This window comes from Panthera onca, chromosome B2 (genome assembly GCF_046562875.1).
Source record: "Panthera onca isolate mPanOnc1 chromosome B2, mPanOnc1 haplotype 2, whole genome shotgun sequence".
NCBI classification, from domain to species: Eukaryota; Metazoa; Chordata; class Mammalia; order Carnivora; family Felidae; genus Panthera; species Panthera onca.
This window is the reverse complement of record NC_138343.1, coordinates 111,864,241-111,890,777: the sequence shown is the minus strand read 5'-3', so window position 1 is coordinate 111,890,777 and position 26,537 is coordinate 111,864,241. Positions and strand designations below refer to the sequence as shown.

The window sequence follows — 26,537 nt, the reverse complement described above, 5'->3', positions numbered from 1 at the left end:
ACAAATAATATTTATTACTTACCAAATGCACACCTTATTTGAGAACTCCAGAGGTGGGAATCTTTTCTTTAGGGTATATATATATATATATATAGTTGCTTTATTAACTTTTATCCCTTTTTTTGCAACTGAGATGTGTGTATTTGACCTCACAGTATGAAGCAACATCCTGCCAGTCATCCACAATGAACCATATCAACACACCTTTCACACAGAGAACAAAAGTAAAAACAGGCTTCATCATTTCCAAGACTCACCGTGTGGCCAGGAAGTCAAATTCTACAAGTTGATCTTCAGCTTCTTGGAATGTTGCCTCAAAGCCTTTTTTATTTTCAATCGATTTCTGCATTTTGGCTTCTGGGGGTTGTGCAATGAAAGAGCCCCAACAGCAGCCTAAGCCTGAGACAGCCCAAGCCTGATCCCTCTACCTTCTCTCCCTTTCAGCTACACAGTGAACCTCAGCTGAAATTATGGTTACACAATCATAAATTCCTTGGGTTAATCTTTTCTGCTTGCCTACCCTACCCCAACATGCTTCACTTATAGTGTTGTCAACGATTGGTCCTCAAAGGAGCAATGACTAAATGAGTATTCTAAATAATTTTATTTTAAATAATTTGACCTTTAAAAAAAAGAAAAAAACCCTACCTATGTTAAGCAAAGGTTTTTAGCATAGTGCCCTAACACCTCTGTCAGCTATTAGCCCGATGCTAACTCTAAGTTCCAGATTGAAAGGAAAAAAAAAAAAAGTTCTCCAAATGACAGCAAGTCTATTCCAGGCAGTCTTGTAAAAAACCCTTAGTGTTAGGGGATAATGAAAGTGCGTGCTACCTATGACTGAACTAACATGGTGCCATGACCTGGCAATTTCTTTTTATTGCTGACATATCCATTCCTGCATAGCACAGAACATCAGCGTTGCCTTCATGTAAATTTAATAGGTTTTCCTTGTCAATGATATAATCAGATACACTGTGAGAAGGAGGGGCTTTCAGGGATGGCTCAGAAGCTTAATTGTTTTTCCATTTATTTTTAAAATGCAAATTACACTAGTAAGTCAAAAAAATCACTCTGTTAAAAATACATTCAGAATTAACAAACGCAAAAAAAAAAAGACACATCAGGATTGTAACTCTTGCCTTCTGAATATTAGGTTTATAACAAAAGCTCAGCCTAGAAAAATAGCATTCTTCACCGGATTTTGAGGAGGAATCAGCTGTACAACTCAGATGGTTTTCCAGATATAATCACACTACTGTGCTCACTGCTCCCGAAAGAAGACCTGTCCACGAATTACTCTTTAGTAGTCAACAACTGGTTTTGAAAATTTTGGTGGTGATGATAGTAGTGATTAAGTGGTAGCTTGGCTGCAACTTAAAGCAGGAATATGAGGGCTTGTTCTCTGTGCACTTAAATCTCTATCCATATACATGTCCTATAAGGTGGAATCTCATCACAGCATGAATGTACAGTGAAACCTCATTTTAATTTTCACGTTAATAGTCACATTAGAATAGTTTCTGGCATGTAGAGTATTTAAATTTTAAGAATCAGAGGACAATAAATTGGTAAATATTTTTCTCATACATTAAACATGCATGTCACTATAAAATCATCATATGAGGTTTCACTGACATGTTTGCAATTATTTATTTTATACATGTATGTATGGACAAACATATACAAGCCACTGAGAAAATTCAAGCACAAGTGCCGGAACTTTTTTTTTTTTTTTTTTTTTTTTAGTTTATGTTCCAATATAACCTTTGTTCCTTTATCGTTTTTGAATGTATATGTGTGTATTTCACAGACATCCATGCAAACACAGTAATGGGGCTGGTTTATGTAGATCTGGATGGGCTAAGGTCCAAAGTAGGTTAACCCAATAACTGAAGAAACTACATAGAAACCAAGAGAGAAAACATTGCTCCATGCCAATTTGTAACTTTTCAAGTCTCAATTTCACTGCACTGAAGGATGTTGTATTATTTTTAAAAAAATTGATTTTAGCATCTCAGGTGGATCCAAGAAAAAACATGACTCTTCGGAGTTCCTGATAAGCCTGAGCTAATTATGTTTCCCACTAATGAAAACCAAATAATGCTTGAGTATATAGAACAAAATTTCCTAGGAATTCAGAATATTCCATAAACACATTGACCTACTATTAAGTTTCCAAAGGCATCTTGTTGCCAACTACGTTAACAGCACAGTTTTTCTGCCACAATAATACAGGAGGATTAAAATACACTCTAACACACAACAGATCCCCCAAATACCACAAAGAGATCTCAAATATTTCACCAAGGTAACTATTGCTCCCCCCGCCCACCCAAAAAATAATCTCGTACGCTGAAGTTAGGAAAAAAAGTTCACCTACGTAGGGTCTTCCATTTGAATTAGATATAAAAGAGTAAACATAGCTAATACATATTCAGTTGGCCTCTGTTGATAGAAATCCACAGCTGTTTCTGTGTTAGTAAAAGACATTTGTAGATACTTATAAAAGCACCTAGAGTGCAGTAAATAAAATCAGTGAGTTAAGCCATTTCTGTTCTCTGCTTCCAGTAGATTATGAGTTTAGTAGATTAATAAATTTTACTTTGTCCCACCCAACCCCTTCAGAAGACCATATTTAAGAATTATAAAGAACATGATTATTGTTGTTGTTGTTGTTATTGTCACTTGTCTGTTTTTGGCCACCATGGAGGTTCAATGATAAAGCACTTTGCTGACAGCTGGCAGTTTTTGTACACAGACACACTGAGCTGCTGAGCTATGCAGTCCTGTTTCTTGACGTGAAACACACAGACTCAAACTCGTTCGGAATTAATAGCAGTGTGTTAGCCTAAAGGAAGTGACTTGGGGAGGTCTGCACTGAGACTCGGGCGCACAACTTAGGTGGGTTAAGGCAAGTATGTACGGTATAGCCTTTAGGGCAAACAACCTGCCATTTCGGACTTCGGTTACAAGGTCATCATGGCATGTTTTGTTTGTTTTTGCAATTACATTGCCTACGTAGCCGTGGTGCTATCAAGACGTATGGAGTGCAGAAGACAGGGCTGTCAAACTAATGTGCCCTGGATGACTTTGCAGCTCACAGAGGCCGACTGGCTGGGCTGCAGAGTAGTTAGTGACGGCCAGCAGAGGGCACCAACACATCTCCTTATGAACTTTCCAAAGGCCTGGGAGAAAGAAGCCTACTTTCAGGAAATCCAAGATGGGAGTGTCCTGCATATTTATTTGTTTCAGTTAGAAAGAGGAGGCCAAGAGGAATTAGTATGTGCCTCTGTGTGTGTGTGTGTGTGTGTGTGTGTGTGCGTGTGTGTGTGTGTGTCTCAGTGTATGTAGAGGCTTTATGTTTGTTCTGTTAACATGTATATATATTTAAACTCAGTTGCTTCTTGCTCTTCATAAAATGCAGGAGGCCACTGCAAAACAAGTTCTTTGAAAGGTCCAGGAGCTGACATACTGAGGCCATCTGTATTATTTTGACCTGGTAGAGAGAAAGAGAGAGAAAGAAAAGTTGTTTTTAATCAAGGGGGAGAGCCCAGCATCTTTCTCACCTCTCCAAGCACAAGAACAAGCAAAAATTAAACACAAAAAAGTCCAAGCCCAAATTGTGCTTAAAATGAGACAACTTTCCTCTCCGTTTCTTTTTCCTCTGTAACCTCTTGGGTAAAGTGGCCACTTATGATAATTTAAAATCCATTTCTGGGGACAAATGAAATGAATATGTATTGCTATACAATTAGGCTGCCAAAAAGAATGCAGTGTTTTCAAATGTTGCTAATATACCATGGGATATTCTCACAGTTTATACTGCGGGAGCCCAAACACATCTCTACTGGCGATGGCACATAGGTCAGTGGTAGTCAAAACAGCTACTTTGTTAGAAAATTAACCTGTGGACATGGGAATGTTTTTGTGAGGGAGCTTCATGGCTATTATTTGTTTCAAAGAAGTTTACCAAACCATAAGAAACAAATTTATGAAAACCTTTTCTTTTAGGATGGATGATAGATAATCTAAAGAATTACAGAACATTCTCCCAACTTAACTAAAAAAGAGAGGGCTGTCTATTCAATGACTGTAGGAACTGAAATGTGGCTGTGAATGGGAGTCAGTCAGGGCAGTGTTTTCAAAGCTCTTAGCCACGGATTTGCTGGGCATAATGGAAATCCCACAGCTAAAACTGCACATTACTTTTTTAAGCATTTGCGTTCCTTCTAAGGAACAGCTTTTATTTCCAGTTGCTATATAATATTGTGAAAGTGCTTGAACCGGACCATGATGTTGAATTACTCTTACTTTATGAGACTTATTTATGGCAGGTTGACAGGAAAAGCTACTCCCCAAAGGACAAAGACATAGGAGATGTTCAGGTCCCTTCCTCTCAGCAGGGGTGAAATTTATGCATGAGTCACTTTTGGTTTTTCACAGGGTTTGAATAGGCGATGGCTGTCAAATGAGGGGTTCTGAAGGCTACCACGTTGAAGGCTACTGCATAATGTAAAATCTGAAGAGGATAGTTGGTTGCAGAGAAAGGGAGGGGTGCAGGCATGTTTGGAGGTATGGCAGCCAAGTTAGTGTGAGAAGTACAACTAAGTACATTAAAAATCAGGAAATATAATGAATGCCAGAGCAAACTCACAGGTCTAAGAGTTTGGAAAGAACACTGAACTAAGGGGTTAGGAAAACTGGTTGATAATTGGGGGTGGCACAACTAACAGGTTGTGTGACCTTTGTTTTCCTTTCTCTTCCTCCAGTTTCCTCATCTGTAAAATAAAATCTCAGTGTTGTAGAACTTGAAGTCCGGTAAGGGGATGTTTTGTAGAAGGGGCAGTGGTAGTATTTTGACTAGTGATTTGTTATATGCAATTAATTCTAACTTCCTAAATCTGAATGTCATGGAACATTCAACTTTTTTCATGAGCAGTGAGACTTGAAACTTCTTACATAATTTTAGTGTTCCCAGGCAGTAAGGAAGAAAATAATATTTTTATTACTTTTCGTTTGTCATTTAAAGTCCTCTATTTAATAAAATCATGGTAAGTTTGGTCCTCAGGAATTTAATGATGGATATTAAATATGCACGGTCCCCTTTTTAAAGACATTAGAATTATGGATGCCTGATTTGAAAAAATATACTTGATTATGTATAATTAGCATTCTCTAAGATAGCTAATCCTATATATGTGGTTACATGTAACTTATTATAGCTTGATCATGTTTATTGATCATTCATATTCATAAACACAATGAAGTGTTACATGATGAAGAAATGCTATGTGATATTGTCAGAAACAAGCAATTACAAGCTTTGTAGATGTTCTGGTCTACTCTTGAGCACATATTGTTGCATGTTATTTGGGTGGATATTATATGTGATCTATTGTTTCCAGAGGAAATCCCTTCGTATACTATGAAATATAGTATATTATATATTATATTGTATAGTATATTGATTTCTGATTCGATAAAGTCTTTTCATGAGTAATATTGGTTCACATAAGCATTGTTCCCAGTACTAGTAAGTTATGTTTCTTAAGCATTTACCATGTGGCATGTTTTACGTCTTATATACTTATAAATTCAAAATAATTATATGAAGTACATGTGCTATCATCTCTCTTTTTCAGGGAAGGAAACTTAGATTTGATGAGAATAATTAAAGTTACTCGAATCAAGTTGTATGTCCAAGGTCATAAAGAATTTCATCTCTAGTACTCTGCCTTCTAGGTCCTCTTAACCACTGTCTTGTATTGCTTTGCCTTTACGTTTTAATAGAACACTTTATATAAAGCTATGATACAATATAGGGAAGAGTGGTAAAGAACTTCAAGGGTTTATAATTTTACTTTTTGTGTGAGCTATCGAGTCTTCCTGGGAAGACAGGAAATTTTGGTCTAAACAGAAAACAAGTATAGTACTACGCAAAAGAAAAAAAAAAGAGAAGTATCAGAGGAAAAAGAGATTTAAAACTCTTCCATAAAATATATATTTTAAGATATAATTTGAAGGATAGTGGTATTTCATCTTGGAAAAAAAATATGTTTGGTGTCAAGAGAACAGCATGGGCAATTAGAGAAATACACGTCATATTGGTGGAAAGCAAGAGTTCTAGTTTCACCGGCAAAAAATGGGTAAGATGGCAGACTACTAACGCCCTCAATAGATTATAAGATTCATCAGGACAGGAGCCAGCTCTTATTCATTATTACACTTCCCCAGTATCTCCTAGCATCAGCTGCATATAGTTGGGAGTCAAAAGTTGTTAAGGGTTGAAGAGAAGAGAGAATATTTCAGCAAGATATTGGGACCAGGTCAGAGGATACTTGTAAGCTACGGTAAGCAATGTGGACTTTGTTTAGTAGGTAATAAGGATTAATTGATAGTTTGGGGACAAGGTGGGGAAAGAGTCAAAGTGGTACTTTGGGAAGAGTAATTTGGCAGCCACATGGAAGATGGGACAGAGGTACTAAAATTAGAAAGAGACAGGAAAATGTAAGGTAATGAACGCTGATTTAGGGCAGTGGTTATGGGGATACAAAAGAGATTGTGTGATGCACTGTTTGCAGAGGGAAGGCTTTGAATGCATACAGTATTGGTGGATTTCTGAACAGATCAGGTCTTTGTTATGGGTGGTATTGCCAAATACTTCCAAAGAAAAGTGCAGGCATGATGCATAGATCATTCCCCTTTTAAAGAGAAGCTTACAAGGAGGTGTATAAAGATTACTTTAATCTCTTGGAAGAGAAATACTCCAATTCCATTTATCATCCTAGACATTAACAATACTAAAAGGCAAAATGATTCAATGGTGGAGGACAATGACGACAAACACATATCTTCAAAGAGAGAAGCTCACATTTCAAAATGAATTGGAATCTTACTTTCTATTTTGATCTTCGCTTGCAATTCAGCATATCACTTGATGCTGATATATAGAATTTGTTATCAGTTGTTATCCAAGGGAATTTGCCTAAACACAGATATAAAAATCAGGCTCTGATTGTATGTCTGCTCTCTTGAGTGCTAGAGTTAAGGGTCTGATAAATTTCAGTGTTACTCTTCTGGCGTAATTTTCACTTCACATCAGAAAAAGAATAAAGAATATTATTGCTCAGTTTTCTTTAACACTATACATAACTACAGGGTTATACTATATATAACTATATATAGCCTATCATTTATCACCCAAATGAGAATACTTTTGAGAGTAAGAAGAGGTACTGGTAATAACTATACCAGGACAACCTATGTAAACTGAGACTCTCCTGGGAAAACCAGAATACATAGTTTATGTATAGTTAGCATATAACTACCCATAATGTTATATCATTTTCAAAATATATAACTTTTGGGTCATTCAAAGAAGTATTAATAAAGTATTCAAAGAAATATTAATAAAGGCTTTTTAGCTATGTAGTTGATACTTTATATAAGACTAAAGGTAACTTTACAGATGGCATTTCTGATAAGTTAGATTTAAAAATGAATTATGGAGAAAATGTTATTAGAATTATCCCAGCCAAAACAACATTAATAGAAGAGAAAATACTGGAAGTATGTAGTTGAAGGAAAGCTGCATGCCATCTATTTTGCACCATGGCAGTGCTTACTTAATCATCTTTTAGTATCATAGAATACCTCCAAAATAAAGTACTTACATGTACATAGGCTGTAGTTGTAAATGAGATGTCTTCTGAGGCCCTTGATAGCCATAAGAATCAAAGCCACCTATGAAATCAACTGGAAAGGGACAATTGCTTTCATTAGTTAACTTTTCAAAAGAGTTTAGCATTCATGATCAAGATCTCACACAGATTACTAATATAAACCGTTTAATAATCTATTAAAACCTAAGTGACTAATTGTGGAGGAAAACAGATAGTTCCTTCAGGGTAGTGGTATTTCCCCCCTCAACTGTGAGATTCAATTATTGCTTTACAAGAATCTATTCACTTGGGAGAAGAAATTATGTACTCTTCTCAAGCAACCAAGACCTAATTGGAATAATAAAATTCACTTGCAGAGTAAAGATGCTGTATGTCTTTTTTGGTTAGTGTGGAGATTTTCTGCAACACATTACAAATGTAAAGAATAATCGCTTAAGTGCATGTACCTATCAGCAACTGCAGCACTAGTAATGATATTATATACTATGATTGTCAAGTACAAGGTGCTATGATGGAGCTTGGGTAAATTAATGCAACATGGTTGTGCCTGCCATTATGTGTTTTATAATCTGAAATAGGCAATCAGAAATAAAGATGTAGAGCAAAGTTTAACCAAACATTCAAATGCAATACATACTTCGATATTTAAAATATAATAACATATAACAAAATTACCCAAAATGGCTGTAATAATATCTCCTATTTCATATCTGCTTACACTGTGGCCTTGACACTCCTCCCTTTTGGTAGTTTTGGTCTGTGTCCTTTCCACTTGAACCTGGGTAGAACTTAGTGGCTGCTTTAATGAATATGGTAGAAATGAAACTATGTGGCTTTCAAGGCCAGATCATAGAGATGTCATACATTTCCCTATTGTCTTTTGAGATACTTAGAACACAGCCACTGTGCCCAAACAAGTCCACGTGAAAAGATCAATGAAGAAGCCAATGGTATGTGTATTTTGACTGATAGGCTAGCTGAGCTTTCCGCTGATAGCCTGGACACGTGAGAGAAAATGCCTCCAAATGATTCCAGCTTCAAGCTGCTTAGTCAACCCAGTCATAGAGTCTTCCCAGCTGAGGCCCCTGAGATCAAAGAAAAGCCATTGTCATGGTGCCCTGTCTGAATTCTTGCCCACAGATCGATGAAACAGTAAATACTAAGAATACTGGGAAAAAGTTTTGTGTTTATTTTTTTCTTTTCTGCTCCTGGACTTAAAGGCTGTGTGGTAGGGATAAAAGAGGCAAACTGATGAAAAGCTGGCAAGACAGATGATGGGAGAGAGGAAGGGATATAGAGACTGAAATAGGATGCCTGTGGATATCTTTACTTGTTCTAGAGTCATATTCTATTGGTTTAGTTTTGACTAGTTTTTGTTCTCTTTCCCCCTGCCTCAACTGTGAGATTCAGGTGCTACAGGTAGAAATTGGAGCAAAGTATGAAGTAACATAAAGTCCATGATGTCTGTTTATATAATGGGGAAATATTTTTTAATAGATTTTATTTTTTAGAGTTGTTTTAAGTTTATAGCAAAATTAAGCAGAAAGTACAAAGAGTTCCTATATAGCGCCTCCAACAAACTCTGCCACTAGTAACATCCCTCACCAGAGTGGTACATGATTACAACTGATGAATTTACACTGACACATCATTATCACCCAAAGTCCAGAGTTTACATTAGGGTTCACATTTGGTGTTTTAAACTACGTTTTTTGATGAATGTATAATGACCTGCCTCCACAGTGTTAGTCTCATACAGAATCGTTTTGCTGCCCTAAAAATCCTCTGTGCTCTGCCTTTATCCATCCCTCCCCCAATCTCTAGCAACCACTGATCTTTGTACGGTTTCCATAGGCTTGCCTTTTCTAGAATGTCACAGAGTGGGATTGATACAGTACTGGAACCGTTCCCGATTGTCTTATTTCACTTAGTAATGTGTCTGTAAGGTCGTTTCATGTTTTTCATGGTTTAATATCTCATTTCTTTTTATCTTGAGGACACATTTTTCTAGGATGAATTTCTCTTCTTATCAAAAGTGAATAGTATAAGAACAAAGGCCATGGTGTTAAAAGGATCAAGGTTCAAATACTGCTTTGACCACTTGCCAGCTGTGTAACCACAGACATATCATTTAACATTTCTTAAAACAGGAATTAAAATACTTATTTCATACAATTAGTATGAGGATAAAATAAAATAAGGAATGTGGAGCCCTGGGTGAGACATATGGTGTGGAGGAAGAAAATTAAAAGCCCCTGAAAAAATTCAGGATTTTCTTTATAAGTCTTTTAAGCCATGCAGTGTAGGAGAAAGAGAAACAGAAAATGTTTAATTTGGGATAACGATGGAACCATACCAGAAGATGAATTAAGAGAAGGAACCTCCTTTGTTTCCTGAATTGCCTGTATACATACATTAGCTAATATAAAGGGTACCAGAAAAGCTATACAATAATTGAATGTCAACTATATTTAAGGTTTGTATTTTGAAAAATTATTGTCTATGATTGGAAATTAATTTCAGATAGTGCCTAAATTCCCTTTCATTTGGGTTTTCTCTTGTCAACATTGAAACTTGATTAAGGACTAGTTTACTGAGAGGTATTCACAGTGTTAGAATTTCCTGGTTCGTGTCTCTTCCACTGAAACTGAGATCCGAGTTAAACTCAGGTTTATTGTTATTGTTATTGGTATTTTGAAATATTTCTCGGGCTTGTTTCCAGGGGTTTGAGATGGATAGCAGAAAAGGTCAGATGGTAGTTACAAACCAAAGATTGTAGTCACTCTACAATCAAAGGATAACTAAAAGAAACCAAGATGAATCTTCAAGTCCAATGGATAGAATCAGGACCAAAAATGGAAAACAAAGCTTGAGTTGGGAGCAATGTAGACCTTCCTAAGACATGAGAAAAGGCCAGAAGGGAAATGAGGTGTGTCCTTAGTATGTGTTGTGAACAGTGTTTGACTTGTCTAGGGCTTGCTTTCATTAGCCATCTGGTGTAGGGGTTGGTAGTGCTGGCTTACAACTCCCCATGTGGGGAGGATCACATAAAAACTCTGATGGAAGGATTGTAATTTTTCTGATCATTCAGATCGTCTGGAGCCATAAAAAAGGATCCAACAGCAGGTGATTCAGAACCAAGATGAAAAAGAAGAGGATCTAAATGTAGCCACGATGGATTTTTACCATTTCACTTATGAGGGAGGCATTCAAATTTAAGCAACAATCAAAGGGCATATTTTATAAACATGCTTCAGTTCACAGCCAAGGAAATTATGTAAGGCCAATTTCCACATGCATTCATTCCCAGTAATTGTTTGGATGTCTTCCTAAAGACTTGAGGGAGAGGAATAGAAATAAGCTGGGTCCAACTGATCACTATAGTTAATATTACGGTGGTCAGTGTAGGTAGATGTGATTCCTTGCTCTTCTTTTCCAGATGATGCTTCAACCACATATGGAACTCCTTGTGGTGTCACATGGGTGAAAAAAAGAAGTAGAAGAAACTGTTTTTTTCTTTTTCAAAAAAATGAGTCACTGGGGTTAACTTACATTTTTAGAATACTGTTAATACCGCTTTGGTCTATTTTTCTTTTCTTTTACATAATCACATTTATCAAGTCTATAAAGTGGCTGCTACATGCTGTGAAACTTTTCTGAGCAGTAAGGGTCATGAAACATCTGACAGGTCCTTTTCCAAGTAATTGTGATGGCATCTAGATGTTTGGTTCGTAGCTTATCTCTGCATTATTTAGAAAAGTGTACCTGTTATTCCTCTGGAATCTCCTTAATTCCTGAAAATAAAAATAAAGTTCCGGGGTGCTGGGTGGCTCAGGCGGTTAAGTGTCTGACTCCTGATTTTGGCTCAGGTCAAGATCTCATGGTTGGTGAGTTTGAACCCCACACCAGACTTTGTGTTGACAGCAGGCGCAACCTGTTTGGAATTCTCTCTCACCTCTCTCTCTCTCTCTCTCTCTGCCCCCTCCCATCCCCCCACCATGCTCATTTGTGTGCCTTCTCTCTCTCTTTCAAAATAAACAAATAAACAAAAAAGTAAATAAAGTTTCAAACAATTGCACAATACTTAATAGTTTCTAAAGCCCTTTCAGGTGATATTAATTATCTCTGCAAAATTACTGTGAGGTGGGTGGGAATAATTATCTTCACTGTACAGATAAATACAGTTTTACTTGACTGCTTGGGGGACACACAACAGCTGAGGACAGGGCTGGAAGTGAGGTGTTCTATTTCCTTCCTAAGTATATTGAAAAGTGATTTCTGCTTTTCACTCATGCCATTCCAGTAAATTCCTGGAAGGTTATCAAAGGTTTTGCATCAGATTTTGGATTAAATCTAAAATCTTTAGGCTTTTGTTCTCTTTTTATAGTATTCATTTAACAAGAGTTTTTGAGTGCTTGCTTTGAGTCTTCCATTGGTTGTAGATGCTTCATTTTGTTGTTTATTCTCTAGCGTCTCTCCTCTGCTCTTTCTAGAAGATGTACTCTTATAATAATCAATAATCAAATAATAATCAAAGCAATAATCAAAGCAAAACCCACCTATGATGGATTTTCCAGTAATAGTTACTAATGAGATGTCTTGGTTTTTCTGTAACATATCTTTAAGAAGAGATAAGGTGAGCATCCTTCAAAGTTTAGTTCATTTCTTCTGAACTATAAAACCATATAAACATTTAAATGATCTTTTCTTCTGAAAACTACTTATAGTCTCAGCCTCCTCTTGTATAACTCTGATTATGGTGTTTTCAAAGGAAAGAGGCATATTGTCTTTTTAGCCACTTGGCATTTTGTCTGTTATTTCAACACTTACCAGAAAATATGAAAAACGGAAATTACTGAAGGGCTGAATTAGAATTCGGAGAATGAGAAAAAAAAAAGATGACAATGAGTTCAAGATAATAGAGAAAGAGGTAGAGAATATGTGACCTGACAAGTTTTTGCACATGGGGGAAGGAGAGGAAGAGGCAAGAGTCAAAGTCAACTCAGAAATTTGTTGACTAGGAGAATGCTGTTGCCTATAACAGAAAAGAATGTCAGGAAGGAGTTGGTGCTTGGCTTCATTTGGAAATACAGCATGTAAGGTACAAGTGTCAGGGACCAGGAAATCCATGCAAAAAGAGAAATGTAACTCGAACTGGTGCAAGGCAAGTTGGAGATTTGCTGGGATTTCAGAGATTAGCTTCCCCTCACTCAACTTTATTGTGTTTCCTCTCCACCTGACATATTGTAATCTACTTGTTTCTTTGTTGAGTCCCTTGCTCTAATGTAAGATGCATGAAATTTACTGTTTGCTACTGTTCACTACAGTAACCCAGAACCCAGAACAGTGTCTTGGTGCATGGAAGACTGTCCTTATGGGATGATCTCTATAGACCTGCTAGGCTGTAAGGAAAAATAAAACAATCATTGGAGCATGGAAGATGTTGGTAAAATTCTCAAGTGAAATTCAACTGTTTTTACTCTTTCTTCCTTAAGGCCTTCAATGATAATAAAGAGAAGACCTTTTATAGAAGATCTACAATACTTGATCCTATGAGATAAAAGAAACTTTTTTGAATACCAATGGGAAGAAGCCACCACTGTAGTTCCTTTGGCCTAGAGGAGTAGAGGCAAAGAGGCTAAGACATGCCTTAGCATCAAAGTGACTGGTGAGAGAGTCATTCATCGATGAAGGCTATCAAAGGTTGCAAATGTTGATTACTGGTAGGAAAACATTATTCTCTTTCTGAGAATAACAAAGGTAGACAGTGGGGCAGAAGGTGACAAAATAAAATAAAAATTGTGCTTGCTTAATCATTGCCTCATCGGAGGGATTTGCTTTTGGTCTTCTGAAGATAGCTCAGGAAAGTTATCATTTTCTTTGCAATTGTTACATTTTCTCTTTGCCTTATTTTTTCCTATCTGAACAATGGGTATATTTATTCTACTGACCTATGGAGACATGGGGAGGCCCATTATTTTAAATTAGTAAAGAGCCATATCAGTTTAATAACTATGATTAATAATAGTGGAATTTAGAAATCACCAAGTAAGTGAGAAATGCTTTTTGAATAAATATTCTTTGCTAAAATATATTCCCTAGTGTGAACTTCCCATTTATTTAAACCTCTTAATCAGCAACACTGAGTTCAGTAAACCTAAAATTACCTTTTTAAAATACATGTTGGCAGTGAGGTATTGTAATATAAAATTGTACCTCGGTCATTAATGACAAAGCCCCTAGTCAACATACTCCCTTTTGGAGACAGAGCTGGAAAAGACCATGAGGAGAAATTTTAAAAGGCAGATCATAGAAAGCTCAGCCTGAATATTTAGAAGAACCCATTGAAAGACATTAAAGAATTTGTGTGGGCTATGAAAATAGAGTGTATATCCATTTTCTCTGCAGGTGAGAATTTAAAGGGTACTTGTCTCCAGTTGCACAAAGGAAATTTAGAGCATAACCAGTCATAGGCCAAATTCAAAAGAACCACCTCCCACCCACACAGACTTCCTTGGGGGCAGCAATTCAGCTTACTGTGTGAGCTTAAGGTGTTTGGTCTGGGATAAAATCCCTGAGTGGACTCTGAGCTACTGTTTTTATTTCCTGATGAGGGAAACACAACCCTTTGTAGGGTTACCTCACCTTGTTGTTGCCTTAAAGGTCACTGAAGTAACCGTTACAGCCCAGAGAGCTTCCGACAGACAAAACACACACTGAATGCAATGAGACTTATTAGCTAAATCACTGCAGATGTGTCATTTCCTAACCTTGTCCAGCAAATGTATTTTCTTACGGTCCTATTTTCACGTTTCTCTTTTAGTTGCATTAGAACCAGATCCTCCATATTTTATACTTGGTGACACATTTACATATGCTAAAGAATGAACATGAAAAGCAAACACCACAATGTGGTCATGGCAGAAGAAATATTTCTTTAGTTAGAAATAGTTTGAGTAACCACTTGAAGCTTTTGGTTTGAAACACTTAATAAAAAAATAAAATATGAGTCCCACTTGACAAATTATTCTGTCTTTTAGCTCTTGCCTACATCTGCAGTGAAGGCAGAACCATAGGGGGGATTTGAAGGAACACATGCTGGTTTTCTGCTGACGCCAGGATCTTGCTATCAGACAGTCTTCTAATATTGTACATCACAGGGAAGTAGGAAAGTAGTGTAAAGATGGAGGGCTCTGGACTCAGAAGACCTACCAGCATCATGCCCACAAGCAGGTCACAATTTCTCTGAGCCTTATTTTCTTCCCCCCTAACTTGGAAATAATGAAGCGATTCCAACTTCATAGGGTTATTGAGAGAGTCAAGTCTCAAATACAGCACTTGGCATATGTATACTAAAGATACACCATGGATAGATTTGGGATCTCATCTCTTTTTGGAAGGGATTTATACAAAGAGAACAATTTGAATTATGCTTTAAATGCATATTTGGGTTCTTTGTGGAGAGGAGGAGCACTCTGTATTAGAATTTACAAGAGTATTGTGTGGGATGACACAGGTACTGAGTCATCAGCAGAAGCTGAGGACAGCTGAGGACAGTCTATGGAAACCCTTCAGCCGTGCATTCCTTTGGTGGTCTGACAAACAACAGGAAAAGCCTGTATGGCCTAGTATAGAAAAAAAAAAAGGTGGGGGGAGATATTTTTTACTTAAAAAAACTACATAGAACTGCGTTTTCATATTTCAAATATTTTTTGGAAGTCACCTCATGTATTCTGTAAAAGGACAGAGAGAGGCTGGGACCAGTCTTGTATGTGGTCTCTGAGGCTTCAGTCTATATGCAGGCAAAAGGGACTGTTCAATGGAGTGTGCCACAATGAAGACACTGACAGCTTCTCCTCCTGGATTGGGCAGAGGGCATGAGCTCAATGGTTGGTGGAAGGATTACTCTAGAGAGGAGAAGCTTTGACTGTATGTGCCTCAGATTTGAGCAGGGTTGCAAGGAGACAAAAGGATACTTGCCAGTGTAGAAAATTTTTCAGGTTCTAGGAGAAAAATGGACGGGTTTTATGTTTGATAACTGTAATTTTCATGGTTTGAGTACTAGGCTTAGGTTCAGAACCCACGCCTGGGTTTGGAGCAGATCCCGAGGGAAGTCAGTGGTAAGGAATGAGGGTGTCGTTGAGCAGGAGAGAGCATCCAGCCATGGTTAGGGACCTTCTCCAGCCATGGGCAGTGACCCAGGATTAGAAGTGGAGAAAGTGAACCTGAGCCTCATCACGTGTGGTTGTTGAAAATCCAAGTGTGATGCAAATACAGGCCAGGTAGGAGATAGGGGGCCGGTGGGGGCATCACTGCCACGAGTAATCCTGCACAGAGATGAGAAGTAGAAAGATCCGAAGAATGAGAAAAACAAATGTTCCCATAGAGGGAAGTTCCTGAGGATGAAGATAAGTTTTTCTGGGAGGGAGGCAGGGGAACAGGTAGGGGGGAAAAAACCCAGGAGTTTATAGTCAGGCAGAGAACTTTAAATTTGTGATTTTGGAGAAATTTCCTTTCTCCACAGTGAAGGTGATCCAAATTAGCCTCTTTGATGAAGGAAATTAAGGGGTAGATGAAGTGAGTGGTAATGAGGGTGGCAAGTGCTGAGAAGGTCAAGAAATTGTAAAGCTAGAGTCAGACAATTATGTATCCAGGCATCTTTAATAATTTCAATAGATGTGGAGGAGCATACAGAATGGGATGAGATCACTAAGCAAACTTCACCTTCAGGGTGCCTGGGCTCACTTTGTGCCATGCCATTTGGATGAATCAGATTTACCTGTCTTTGTTTCTTTCTTCCCTGTTAGCATGCTTTCAATGAGATATGACATGCCTTTCAGTTGAAATTGGAGAGAGCAGTTATTATGAGCCATAGGTGAGCTAGTTAGACATGATTGGGCATGTCTTCTCAGGTGACATCCAGCATATACTTAGAATGCAGAGTCCATTTAAATGCAGTGCTTTTAATTAGGGTGTGGGCACATTTATGTTTTTGTGCATATTTAAGAAAATTTTAAAAAGCCCACATGCATTCCTTGCCTTATAATCCTCGCTAACATAATCTTTGCATCATTTTGCATCCTCCAGAAAGGAAAATCATCAAACTCTTGAGTCTAAATTAATCATCTGTTTAGAATGATAGTAGCAGTTTCAGGAAAGAGAATGTTCAGTGGTTATTCTAACGTTTTTATTGATATTTGCGAAAGCTGAAACTAGATTTGGTATATTGAGCTCCTTAAAAACACTTAAGATTATTCCTGTGTGCATTACAGTGTACATTTGGTCGATATGGACTAGAAAAGTAGTTCTGTTTCACCAAGGCACACCTATTTTTATTAAATTCTACATATCCCTCTGATATATCCTTTCGATTTCTGCTGAAATGTCATTTCCTCAAGGAATAATTTTCTAGTCTTCTCACCTGGATGATGCACCCTTGGGGGGGGGGCATTCCACTACCACACATCTCCCACCCTTGCTTGAATTCTCATGACAAGTGACTGTAGTTCTTCATGGGAACTGCGTCCTGGGCTCTATGCGCCATGAAGGCAAAGGCTGTATCTGCTTGGTTCCCTGTCTCATCCCTAGTGATGGACACACGAACCCATCATAGAGTGGTTACTCCATAAATACGTGTTGAAAGGATCTATCTTGATTATTGCAGTGAAGTGGTGTGGAAAGTATATTTAAATCTGGAGATTTAAGTTCTATTCCCAGTTTTGCCTCTAAATGACTATTTCACTTTAGAGCGAGTCCATTCAAGTGTCTCTTTCCTCAACTGTCAAAAGAGGGGATTAAAATAGGTGATTGTTAATATTGCTCATAGCTCTAGGATTCTGCACACTTCCATATTTCTGGGATTGGTTTACATATCAATGGTAGCAATAAAATATTTAAAATGAGCAAGTCTGCACAGGCATAGTGAATGGGAAAAATTAGTGCAACGGAGTTATTTCTCTCCGACTGTTACTACCATATTATGCATTGATTTTGCTAGACAAGTTTCCAGGAAGATGAGCTGTTGAGTAGTATATGTATATACTCTAGAGTATATGTAGTATATGTATTTTATAGTTAGCTATTTACACACACACAGCATTTGGAACCTGAGTCATGGCGATTCTCAACTGGAAAACAGGGGGATAGAAAAAAATGTGGGACCTGGAAGAGGGGAATAGGATCGGCAGGCTTGGGCCCAAAAGAAACACTGTCCCCTCATTCAATTCACTTCAGTGAGGAAAGTGTATGGATGTTACTATGTGCTTCCCTTTGCTTTTCTGCTCTTGGGAATTCCTTAACATCAACTTCATTAGTTACAAAGGCAGCAATCCATATCCAATTTTCTTTTTGTGTCAGGATTGTTCATGTATAAACTAGGCTCCTTTGTTGGAAACATTTGCAATTAATCCCATAAACAAACAAACAAAAAATGCAAATCTTGCACTGCCTGCCCCAGCCAACTCCACCGACTCTCAGCCTGACCACCATCTATTATACACAAAAATGAATTGAAATTCCCACTTTGGGCCTAACCTAATTTTCAAGTGATAATAGGCATGGATTCCCAGAAGCTCTCTATGCCTCTTGATAGCAACTTCCTAATTTCCTTTCCTGGTAAATGTTTTAAATAAGATTTTAGCACCAAAGGAAATTAACCTTTAAATTAATTGTAATTATAAAATGCCATCACTGATTTTTGTCTTCAATCTAATTACTTTCTATTATTTAAACAAACCTCACCTCCTGTGAGCTTTAAGTTTGTTTCTCCTTCACTCCCTGTCACACAATGCCAACCAATCCTAGCAGAGGTCTCCCTGAGTCTCTGCAGCTAGAGCAGCCTCATTTAAATGTCACGCAGGATTGAGGGTTCACCCTCTGTTCCCTTATTGACAAGGCGCTCTTTCAGAGGCTATGCTATGCATAAGGCTGCTCTGCTCAGATGTTTTCGTTCTGCATACCTGGTGGCCATCCTCAGAGATGCAGAGTTTTTTATCCTCCTGCTGTTAAGAAGGAGATAGCTAAGCCCAGCCTTCTGTCTCTATTAGAAGCCACTTCCAAAACTAAAACACAACTGGACATACTGAAGTGGGCACCTGCCAGCATCATTTATCAAAAGACGAACTTTGAATGTGGAGCCTACTTTCCCAGCACGCCTCAGCTTTGGAGGGCTCTTAGAGCTTAGTTTCCTATGTGGGCTCTTTGTCTTGTTCTCATTTGTTCTTTCGAGATGGGACTGTGGGATCCCAGAAATTTTATTTTGTGAGCGTGTCTATCTACACCGTGGTGCTAAAAGCATGCTTTTTTCCTGCCACTTAGCTGCCTTCTTTGTCATGTCATTATCAATGCGAGTACAGAGAGATGGTGAGGAAGAAGTATGGAATACCCATTACAGGTGGCCTGTGTACTGCAGAATTGGAAGATGAAGCAGAATAATCAAAATGGAAGATTTTTCTTTTAATCATTTCTGTAAATGTCACCACTTTCCCTTCCACTCACACTCCCTGGCTTTCTTTTCTATTGAGGCTGATTAAAACAACCTGAAGAGTATGAGAAAGCTTCAGTTCTCCCAGCCAGAAATATTTTCTGCATAAAATACATCCTTTACTACACCCCAGTAAGATGTCATCCTTTTTGCTGGACTGAATATTGTCACCTTAACACTATTCTTTAGAAACAAGGTCCTGATTGTTCTGAATTAACAGAGGGTAGGGGATCAATCAATTTCCTTCCCCCATATTTTTGGCTTGGGAACATGAAATTTATTTAAAGATGATTATAGTGTGTGTAGGTGTGTATGAGAGTGTGTGGATGTGAGTGTGTGTATGTATGTGTGTGCATGAGTGGAAAGCAGTATAGTACAATGGGAGAGACATTGTGAAAAAAATAGAAAATAAGAAGTGACGGTTGAGGAATCAGATTCAACTTTCACCTGAATATCCAATTTTAAAAATAATTTTAAAATTTAAAAATAAAGCTCATATATTTTCCCTTCAATGACCACGAGAGGGAGTAATTTAATAGTAGTCTGAAAAAGAGACCACTACTAACTAATGAGCAAGACAATGTAAAAACTGTATTTCACTGTTAGGGAATGCTGTTGCCTCTGATAGAAACTTGCATGTGATTGAAAGGAGGCATATGTCTATGCAGGCATTCGTTTCAGGTGCTGATCATTTATTCAATCTTTTATTTTTATATATGGCAGCATGTCTCCGCCCCACTCTTTTCTGCCATTTGCTTAGAAAATGACAAAAGTGCTTTATTATAACTGATTACCCATTTACTTACAATAAACTGGAGTCTAAGAAGATACAACATACCCTTACTAGTTTCCAAATGGTCTAAGAAATGTTTGTGGAGAGCTGATTGATTCATTCATTTATTTCCCAGATAATTACTGAGTCCTGCTCCAGGTTGGGGATTGCTAGGTGCTGAGCATACAGCAGTGGTCAAGACAGGTGTGGTCCCTGAGGGCAATGGCTAATACTCTCTTATCCTGAAAGAGTCAATATGTGCTGTATTGGTGTCAGAAGTTCAAGAATAAGCTCAGTGACCTTGGGCAAGTCATTTAATCTTTATGGGTCTACAAAATTAAGCTGTTGAAATAGAGCCATAGACAGTAGTTTTCCATCATTTTCAAGCCTGCAGTATCCCTAATCCAAAAGAAATCTTAAGCAGAATCAGAAGTTGTAAAATTAAATAAAGGTAGAGCTCCTGTGTTTTGGGTGAGTTGAGGAAGAAGCAAGGTGACAGACATCTCTTACCCTGGCCTCACTATGATTCTGTAAAGCATAACTAGAGATTAGTAGCATTCAAAATCTGGGGCTCTGGGCTTTAATATGTAATTCTGTTCAGACAAAGGGAAATGAATGGCAAGTTTGGGTTTTATGTAAGGCTAGTAGATGTGGACAAGATTATTTTACTAAGTCACCTTGAAAAATCACAAAACAAATGTTATAAGGAGATGATAAAGCAATACCATGTTAACAGTATTTTATTATTTCATTTGATTGCTTTTGTGTGATACTCTAAAAGTAAAACAGATACAGCATTCTCATAACTCTGTCAACGTGATGCCTGAGAACTTGGCACCTATTTTGAACTGCTAATTGCCTACCCCTTAGGTTATGTTTGAAGAGTGATTTATAATAACAAGAAAGAAAGCTTAGATTACCAACTAATGTGTAGTATGACCCTAACAACCAGATAGAAAGAATGGTGGATACATAGATGGGCAGATGGATAGATGGATAGATAGATAGGTAGATAGAAAATAAGGAGGGAGGGAGGAAAGAAGGAAGGAAGGAAGGAAGGAAGGAAGGAAAGAAGGAAGCAAAGAAGGAAGGAAGGGAAGGAGGGGAGGAAGGAGAAAGAAAGACTAGGAGCCGTATGATATGCAGAAATGTTAACTGAGAAACATAATTCAGAATCGTGGGGTCATTCTAATTTTCTTTTTTTGTTGTTTGTATTTTCTATACATTCTGCAGTAAACTTACATTTCTTTATAAACAGGGAGAAACAAATATTTTTTAAAGGGGAAGTGTTTCTCCCTGCTGCCACCTGTGCCTCCCCCAAAAGTGGGAGTGTGTGTGATTGTGTTCAAAGAATTCAAACTCAATGATCCTGACAAACTGGAAAAATGATCAAAACATATAGAATAGAGTTCAATACACAGAAGTGTAGGCCAGCAGCCTTTAGAAGAAAAATCAAACAAAAATAACAGAAAATTATTAGCCTCAGAGAAGTGAATAATTTCCTGTGGTTTGCTTTTCAAATGAACGTTTCTATAAATCGATTGTGACTTTTATCCCAAGGCCACTTGAATTTAGAGAATTCAGGACAGGTTTTTATGCATTTCTGCTTGGTTGGTGGGGTTGTGCTTGTGTGTGTCTATAAGTTTAAACATCTAGAATTCATTTTTCAATTTTTTTCAAAATAAGTCCCTTTAGGGTATTATTTTTGGATGATATTCTGTATTGTTCCAGAGGTGATGTGAATATTTAATAATACTTGCAAAAATACAAATCCCCTTTAGAAAAGATATGATTACTTAGAAACATGGATCCATCTTCTAGAGGACCAGTGTTTAGTTTTAGTTTAACTATTAACTACAAAGTTTATAAGAAAACATAATACAAATTGAGAAATCATGTGATTATTATCTGTTCTGGGTTGCTGATATTTTCCATGGCTGCGTGTCTTCCTTTCAATTGTCACCTCGAACAGCGCTAATGAGGCAGAGAGAGAAGTTTTTCGTTCTATCACTGTAAGTGGACATCCATCTGTGGTGCAGAAGATCTCAGCATTAAGTGAGAGAAGAGCTACATATATAATAAAAGGCATGCCAGGCCGAGAATCTCGGAATGTTTCATCTCTTTCACAGAACTTTGTAAAAGAGAACAAGTAGAGGAGAATAGAAGGGAGCGGAGGTCATAAGGAAAACTCAGCATGGCTGGCAACAGATGACACAGGAAAGAGCCTTGCCACAAAGACGGCTCAGCAAGGGTCGCCTGCTTTCCTGGAGCAAGCCTTTCCTCCGAAGAAATAGCACTGCCTTTTCATGAACAAATACATAAAAGTGCATTGCAATGGTTGCCTCCCTTGAATAGGGTTCACATGTCAAGGCACACCTGCTGGAGCAGGCCTCCAGCTTTTTTCCTGGGGAGGAGCTACTCATCTGAAGCCAGATCACCCCCCACCACAGCAGGAGGCACTGCCCGGGAACTCCTAAGAGAGCATGGAGCCAGGACACTGGGAAGTATTACAGCCTGGAGAGACGGACCAGTGAGCCACTGCTCGCCCCAATCTATGCCCCATAGAAGTTGTCAAACGTCCAGGAGCCACATGGCGTGTGCGTGCATGGCAGGTAGAAGAGGGGCATATGTGGATTTGGATATAGAACTTTACCAAAAGAAATTCCCCCCAAATTTATATGGTAAAGGCCTAACCTCTAATATGATTGTATTTGGAGAAGGGCCTTTAAAGAGGCAATTAATTTTAAATGAAGTCATAAGGATGGGGCCCTAATCCAACAGGACTGGTGTCCTTTTAAGAGAAGGAAGAGACGCCAGGGGCAAGACTGTACACAGAGGGCAAAGTGAGAAGTCAGCTGTCTGCAAGCAAAGGGAGAGGTTTTGGTTGAAACCAAACCTGCCAGTACTTTGATCTTGGACTTTTAGCCTCTGGGACCATGAGAAAGTATATGTCTGTTGTTTAAGCCATGCAGGATGTGGTATTTTGTGATTGTGGCCCTAGGTGACCACGACATGGGAGCGGGAGTGTCCCCATCTTCCTGCTGCTCCGAGGAAGCGACTCTGCTCCCAGGGCTGCTGTCACCTCCTAGTCAGCACAGCAGATGGCAGTGGTGTCCTGCGAGTTTGCACAGCCAGCTAGCCTGTCAGCCTGCGCCTCTGGCTTAGATAACTAAAGGGTCAGAGACGTAAACTTCAAGGTCCAGGCTTTTTCATTGGAAAAAAAAATCTTTGCATTAAAGTATATCCAACTATTTATCTTTATCTATCTATCTATCTATCATCTATCTATCTATCTATCTATCTATCTATCTATCTATCATCAAGTTGGGCTTCACAAAAGTAAATGAGATACTGGTTTGTTTTTTTTTTAAATTTTTTTTCTTAACATTTATTTTTGAGACAGAGAGAGACAGAGCATGAATGGGGGAGGGTCAGAGAGAGAGAGGGAGACACAGAATCTGAAACAGGCTCCAGGCTCTGAGCTGTCAGCACAGAGCCCGACGCGGGGCTCAAATTCACGGACCGCGAGATCATGACCTGAGCCGAAGTCGGCTGTTTAACCGACTGAGCCACCCAGGCGCCCCTGAGATACTGTTTAAAAGGAGAAATAGGGGGAAAAAAATCTCAGGCATTTGGTGTGCCTACAGTCTAACTGCCTCTAGTTCAGTGATGACTTATTGCTATTTTATGTAGTGAAGTGGGAGAGTTTGCTTACAGAGACTGAACCCTTTCCATAGTTTCCCTGCAGGCTTCTGCTGTTGAAGCTCCCTGGCTACACTTGCTGTTAGGGCTTGAGATAGTAAAACTGAGCATAGAGCTGACCAGCTTCGTATTGAAATCAAGAATACCTTCATTTTCCAGTTGCCAAAATTGGGCCCTTATCTCTACTGTCCATTTTCAGCACAGTTACAGAACTAAAACTCTTCTCTGTTCTTCCCGAGTCTCTTAGGAATGAAAACTTACCTATTTTCGCAAGCACGTGGCTAGTATACCCTCCTGCTACTAAATTGCTATCAGAATGCTTCACTGCAGACTTATAGCAGGTAAGAACAGACACTTTCCGAGATCCCTTCCCCGTTTACCTATACATTAAACTTCTCCCATAATTCAGGCCTTACCTTCTGAGAAATTAGACAGAAATTAGACAGAAATTTCAGATCTTTTTTACTTGTGAGCATTGGAATTCATGTGTTCTAGGCAGGGTCTGTAGGTGAGTATTCAGACAGATGATGAAAGCAAGGATAATACAAGGGAAATATCAATCCAAAGCATTGTACTCAACACTCATCATTTACCCCCATGTCTAAATGATCATAATAAATAAACCTAACTGGACACAGAACTGGCCCAAATGAGCATCTTCTCCAGGATTTTTAGTAGTGCCATGATTGTCTAAGGTAAGCATCTGTCTATGTGGACATGCAAATAAACAAGTTGTTCATATCAAACCCACCGAGCAAAAAGACTAAAATTGGAAAACTTATTTATGAGAAGCCTGCTTGTGATTTGTGTTAAGAAAGGCAGATAAGATGTCATGGTCAAAATATGCATAATGATATAAGCACTATTTGGGGGAGCTTTCTTTTGAAAATAGATTATTAGATGCTTGAAAGAGAAACCTGACCTTCCCAAAGATATTTGTGACTTCATATCTTCTGGGATTTACATAATTTGGCCAAAGCTTGATATAGGTTGGAATTCCTTAAACTGAGTCCTTCAGAATTCTAATTCTCTGGGATATTAAGGTTTCTTATGAAAAGGCATTTTGTGTTCAAATGTTTGGGATATTAACTATACTTTTAATTTGTGTAAATTAATGCTTTGACATCTCTTTACAAAATGACTACTGGCTGTTCCCAAGTAAACCCTAGCTCACCTAAAACATCTGGAGACTTTAGGTACTCCCAGGCCATATTGTCTAATAGTCACAGTGAATACGGGTTCAAACTTAGCCAGCTAATCCTAAACCCATTTACCCTACTTTGCCCATTCCTGTCCAATGAAACTACACGGCCAACAATTCTGCTCTCTCTCGCTGGCCTGTGACCCCTCCTAGTGGCCTTGTATGGTGTGCTGTGTTCTCCCTGGGGAAATAGAGCATAGTAGAACTACAGAAATCTTCCTAGTTTTTCTCTCTCTCTTTTTAGAATTTTTAAAAAAGTTCATTTATTTTTGAGAGAAACAGAGAGAGATAGAGTGGGGGGGTTGCAGAGAGAGAGGGAGAGAAAATCCTAAGTAGACTCCATTTTGTCAGTGCAGAGCCCAATACAGAGCTTGATGTCATGAACTGTGTGAGATCATGGCCTGAGCTGACATCAAGAGTCAGATGCTCAAACAACTGAGCCATCCAGGCACCCCTCTAGTTTTTCTCTTATTATTATTATTATTATTTTATTATTTTTTTAAACATTTTATTTTTTGAGAGACAGAGAGGAACAGACCATAAGCAGGAGAGGGGCAGAGAGAGAGAGAGAGGGAGACACCAATCCGAAGCAGGCACTAGGTTCTGAACTGTCAGCACAGAGCCCGATGCAGGGCTTGAACTCACGAATGCAAGATCATGACCTGAGCCGAAGTCGGACACTCAATCAACTGAGCCACCCAGACACCCCCTAGTTTTTCTCTTTGATTTGCATCTGACCTCACCCAACATAGTATGGTTCAAACAAAACTATGGAAGAGGAAAAATCAAACACACTCTACTGGAAAATCCTCAGAGTTGTTAATATGTAAATGTGCATCCTAAATTTTTAGTGTCAAACTTACTTGGCTTTGGAATCTTTTCTGAGTAATATATTTTATGGAACTAGCATTTCTGGGATCCCCTTTGGGAAGCACTCTTCTAGATGGATACTGATTATCTGTCTAGGAGATTTGGTGTGACAGTATTTTTTGCAGATAAAAATGCATTGACATCATTGTGAAATGAAGTCAAACATTATATATAGTGTAAGGAAAGCTCAATTCCCATATGAAATTTGGACTTTCCCTTCACCAAAATTTTGGCACAAAGACACTGAATGATAATATTTGAATGAACACACATTTTCAACTCCACATAGGTTGTGAAGTCCATGTATTTTAAAATCCATACATCTATCACCCTTCCTAATCTTTGAATAAATCTTTTGTGCATAAGACAAGTGCTTACAAGGTATCTTTTCTTGTACATTAATTAGGCACCTCAATTTCAATCTGTCTAAATGGAACCAATTATTACATTCCTATTCTACTTACCTCAAATGACATTTCCATTTAACCATTCACTTGCACCAGAAACCCAGGTATCTATCAGGCCTTCTCTTACAGTACCCATCCACCACCCATTTATCACTTCCTTTTTCCATGTCTCTTTTTAACATCTATCCTCTCCATCTCCAATACAGAGATGTCCAGACCTTCATCATCTCCTATCTCATTTTCATGATGTCCTAACTAGTCTCCTTTTTCCTAATCTTGCCCCCCACCAGTCTTTCCTTCACACTGATACGAATGTGATTTTTCTAAAGTATATTTCTGATTACATCATGCTTTTTTCATAAACTACCTGCCAATTGACTTGCCATCACGCCATACAAAATAAAGTCCAAACTCCTTACTC

At 38.3% G+C, this 26,537-nt stretch overlaps 1 protein-coding gene across 5 annotated transcripts in view; it reads right to left on the bottom strand.

The window, feature by feature from the left end:
- Nucleotides 1-1,752: 1,752 nt before the first annotated feature.
- Nucleotides 1,753-26,537, bottom strand: part of NKAIN2 (sodium/potassium transporting ATPase interacting 2) — a 996,342-nt gene continuing 971,557 nt past the window's right edge. For 3 of the 5 annotated variants that reach the window (XR_009605258.3, XR_009605256.3, XR_009605257.3), the window contains 3 exons: nt 7,674-7,755; nt 6,897-6,985; nt 1,753-3,496 (listed from right to left, as the gene is read on the bottom strand). Coding sequence is in view for 2 of the 5 variants with exons in the window: in XM_060616558.3 (XP_060472541.1) it covers nt 6,961-6,985; nt 7,674-7,755 (107 nt within the window). In the remaining 3 variants the exon portion in view is untranslated. Of the gene's footprint in view, nt 3,497-6,894; nt 6,986-7,673; nt 7,756-26,537 lie in introns of those variants that run through there. The other 2 variants (XM_060616559.3, XM_060616558.3) reach the window with 2 other exon arrangements.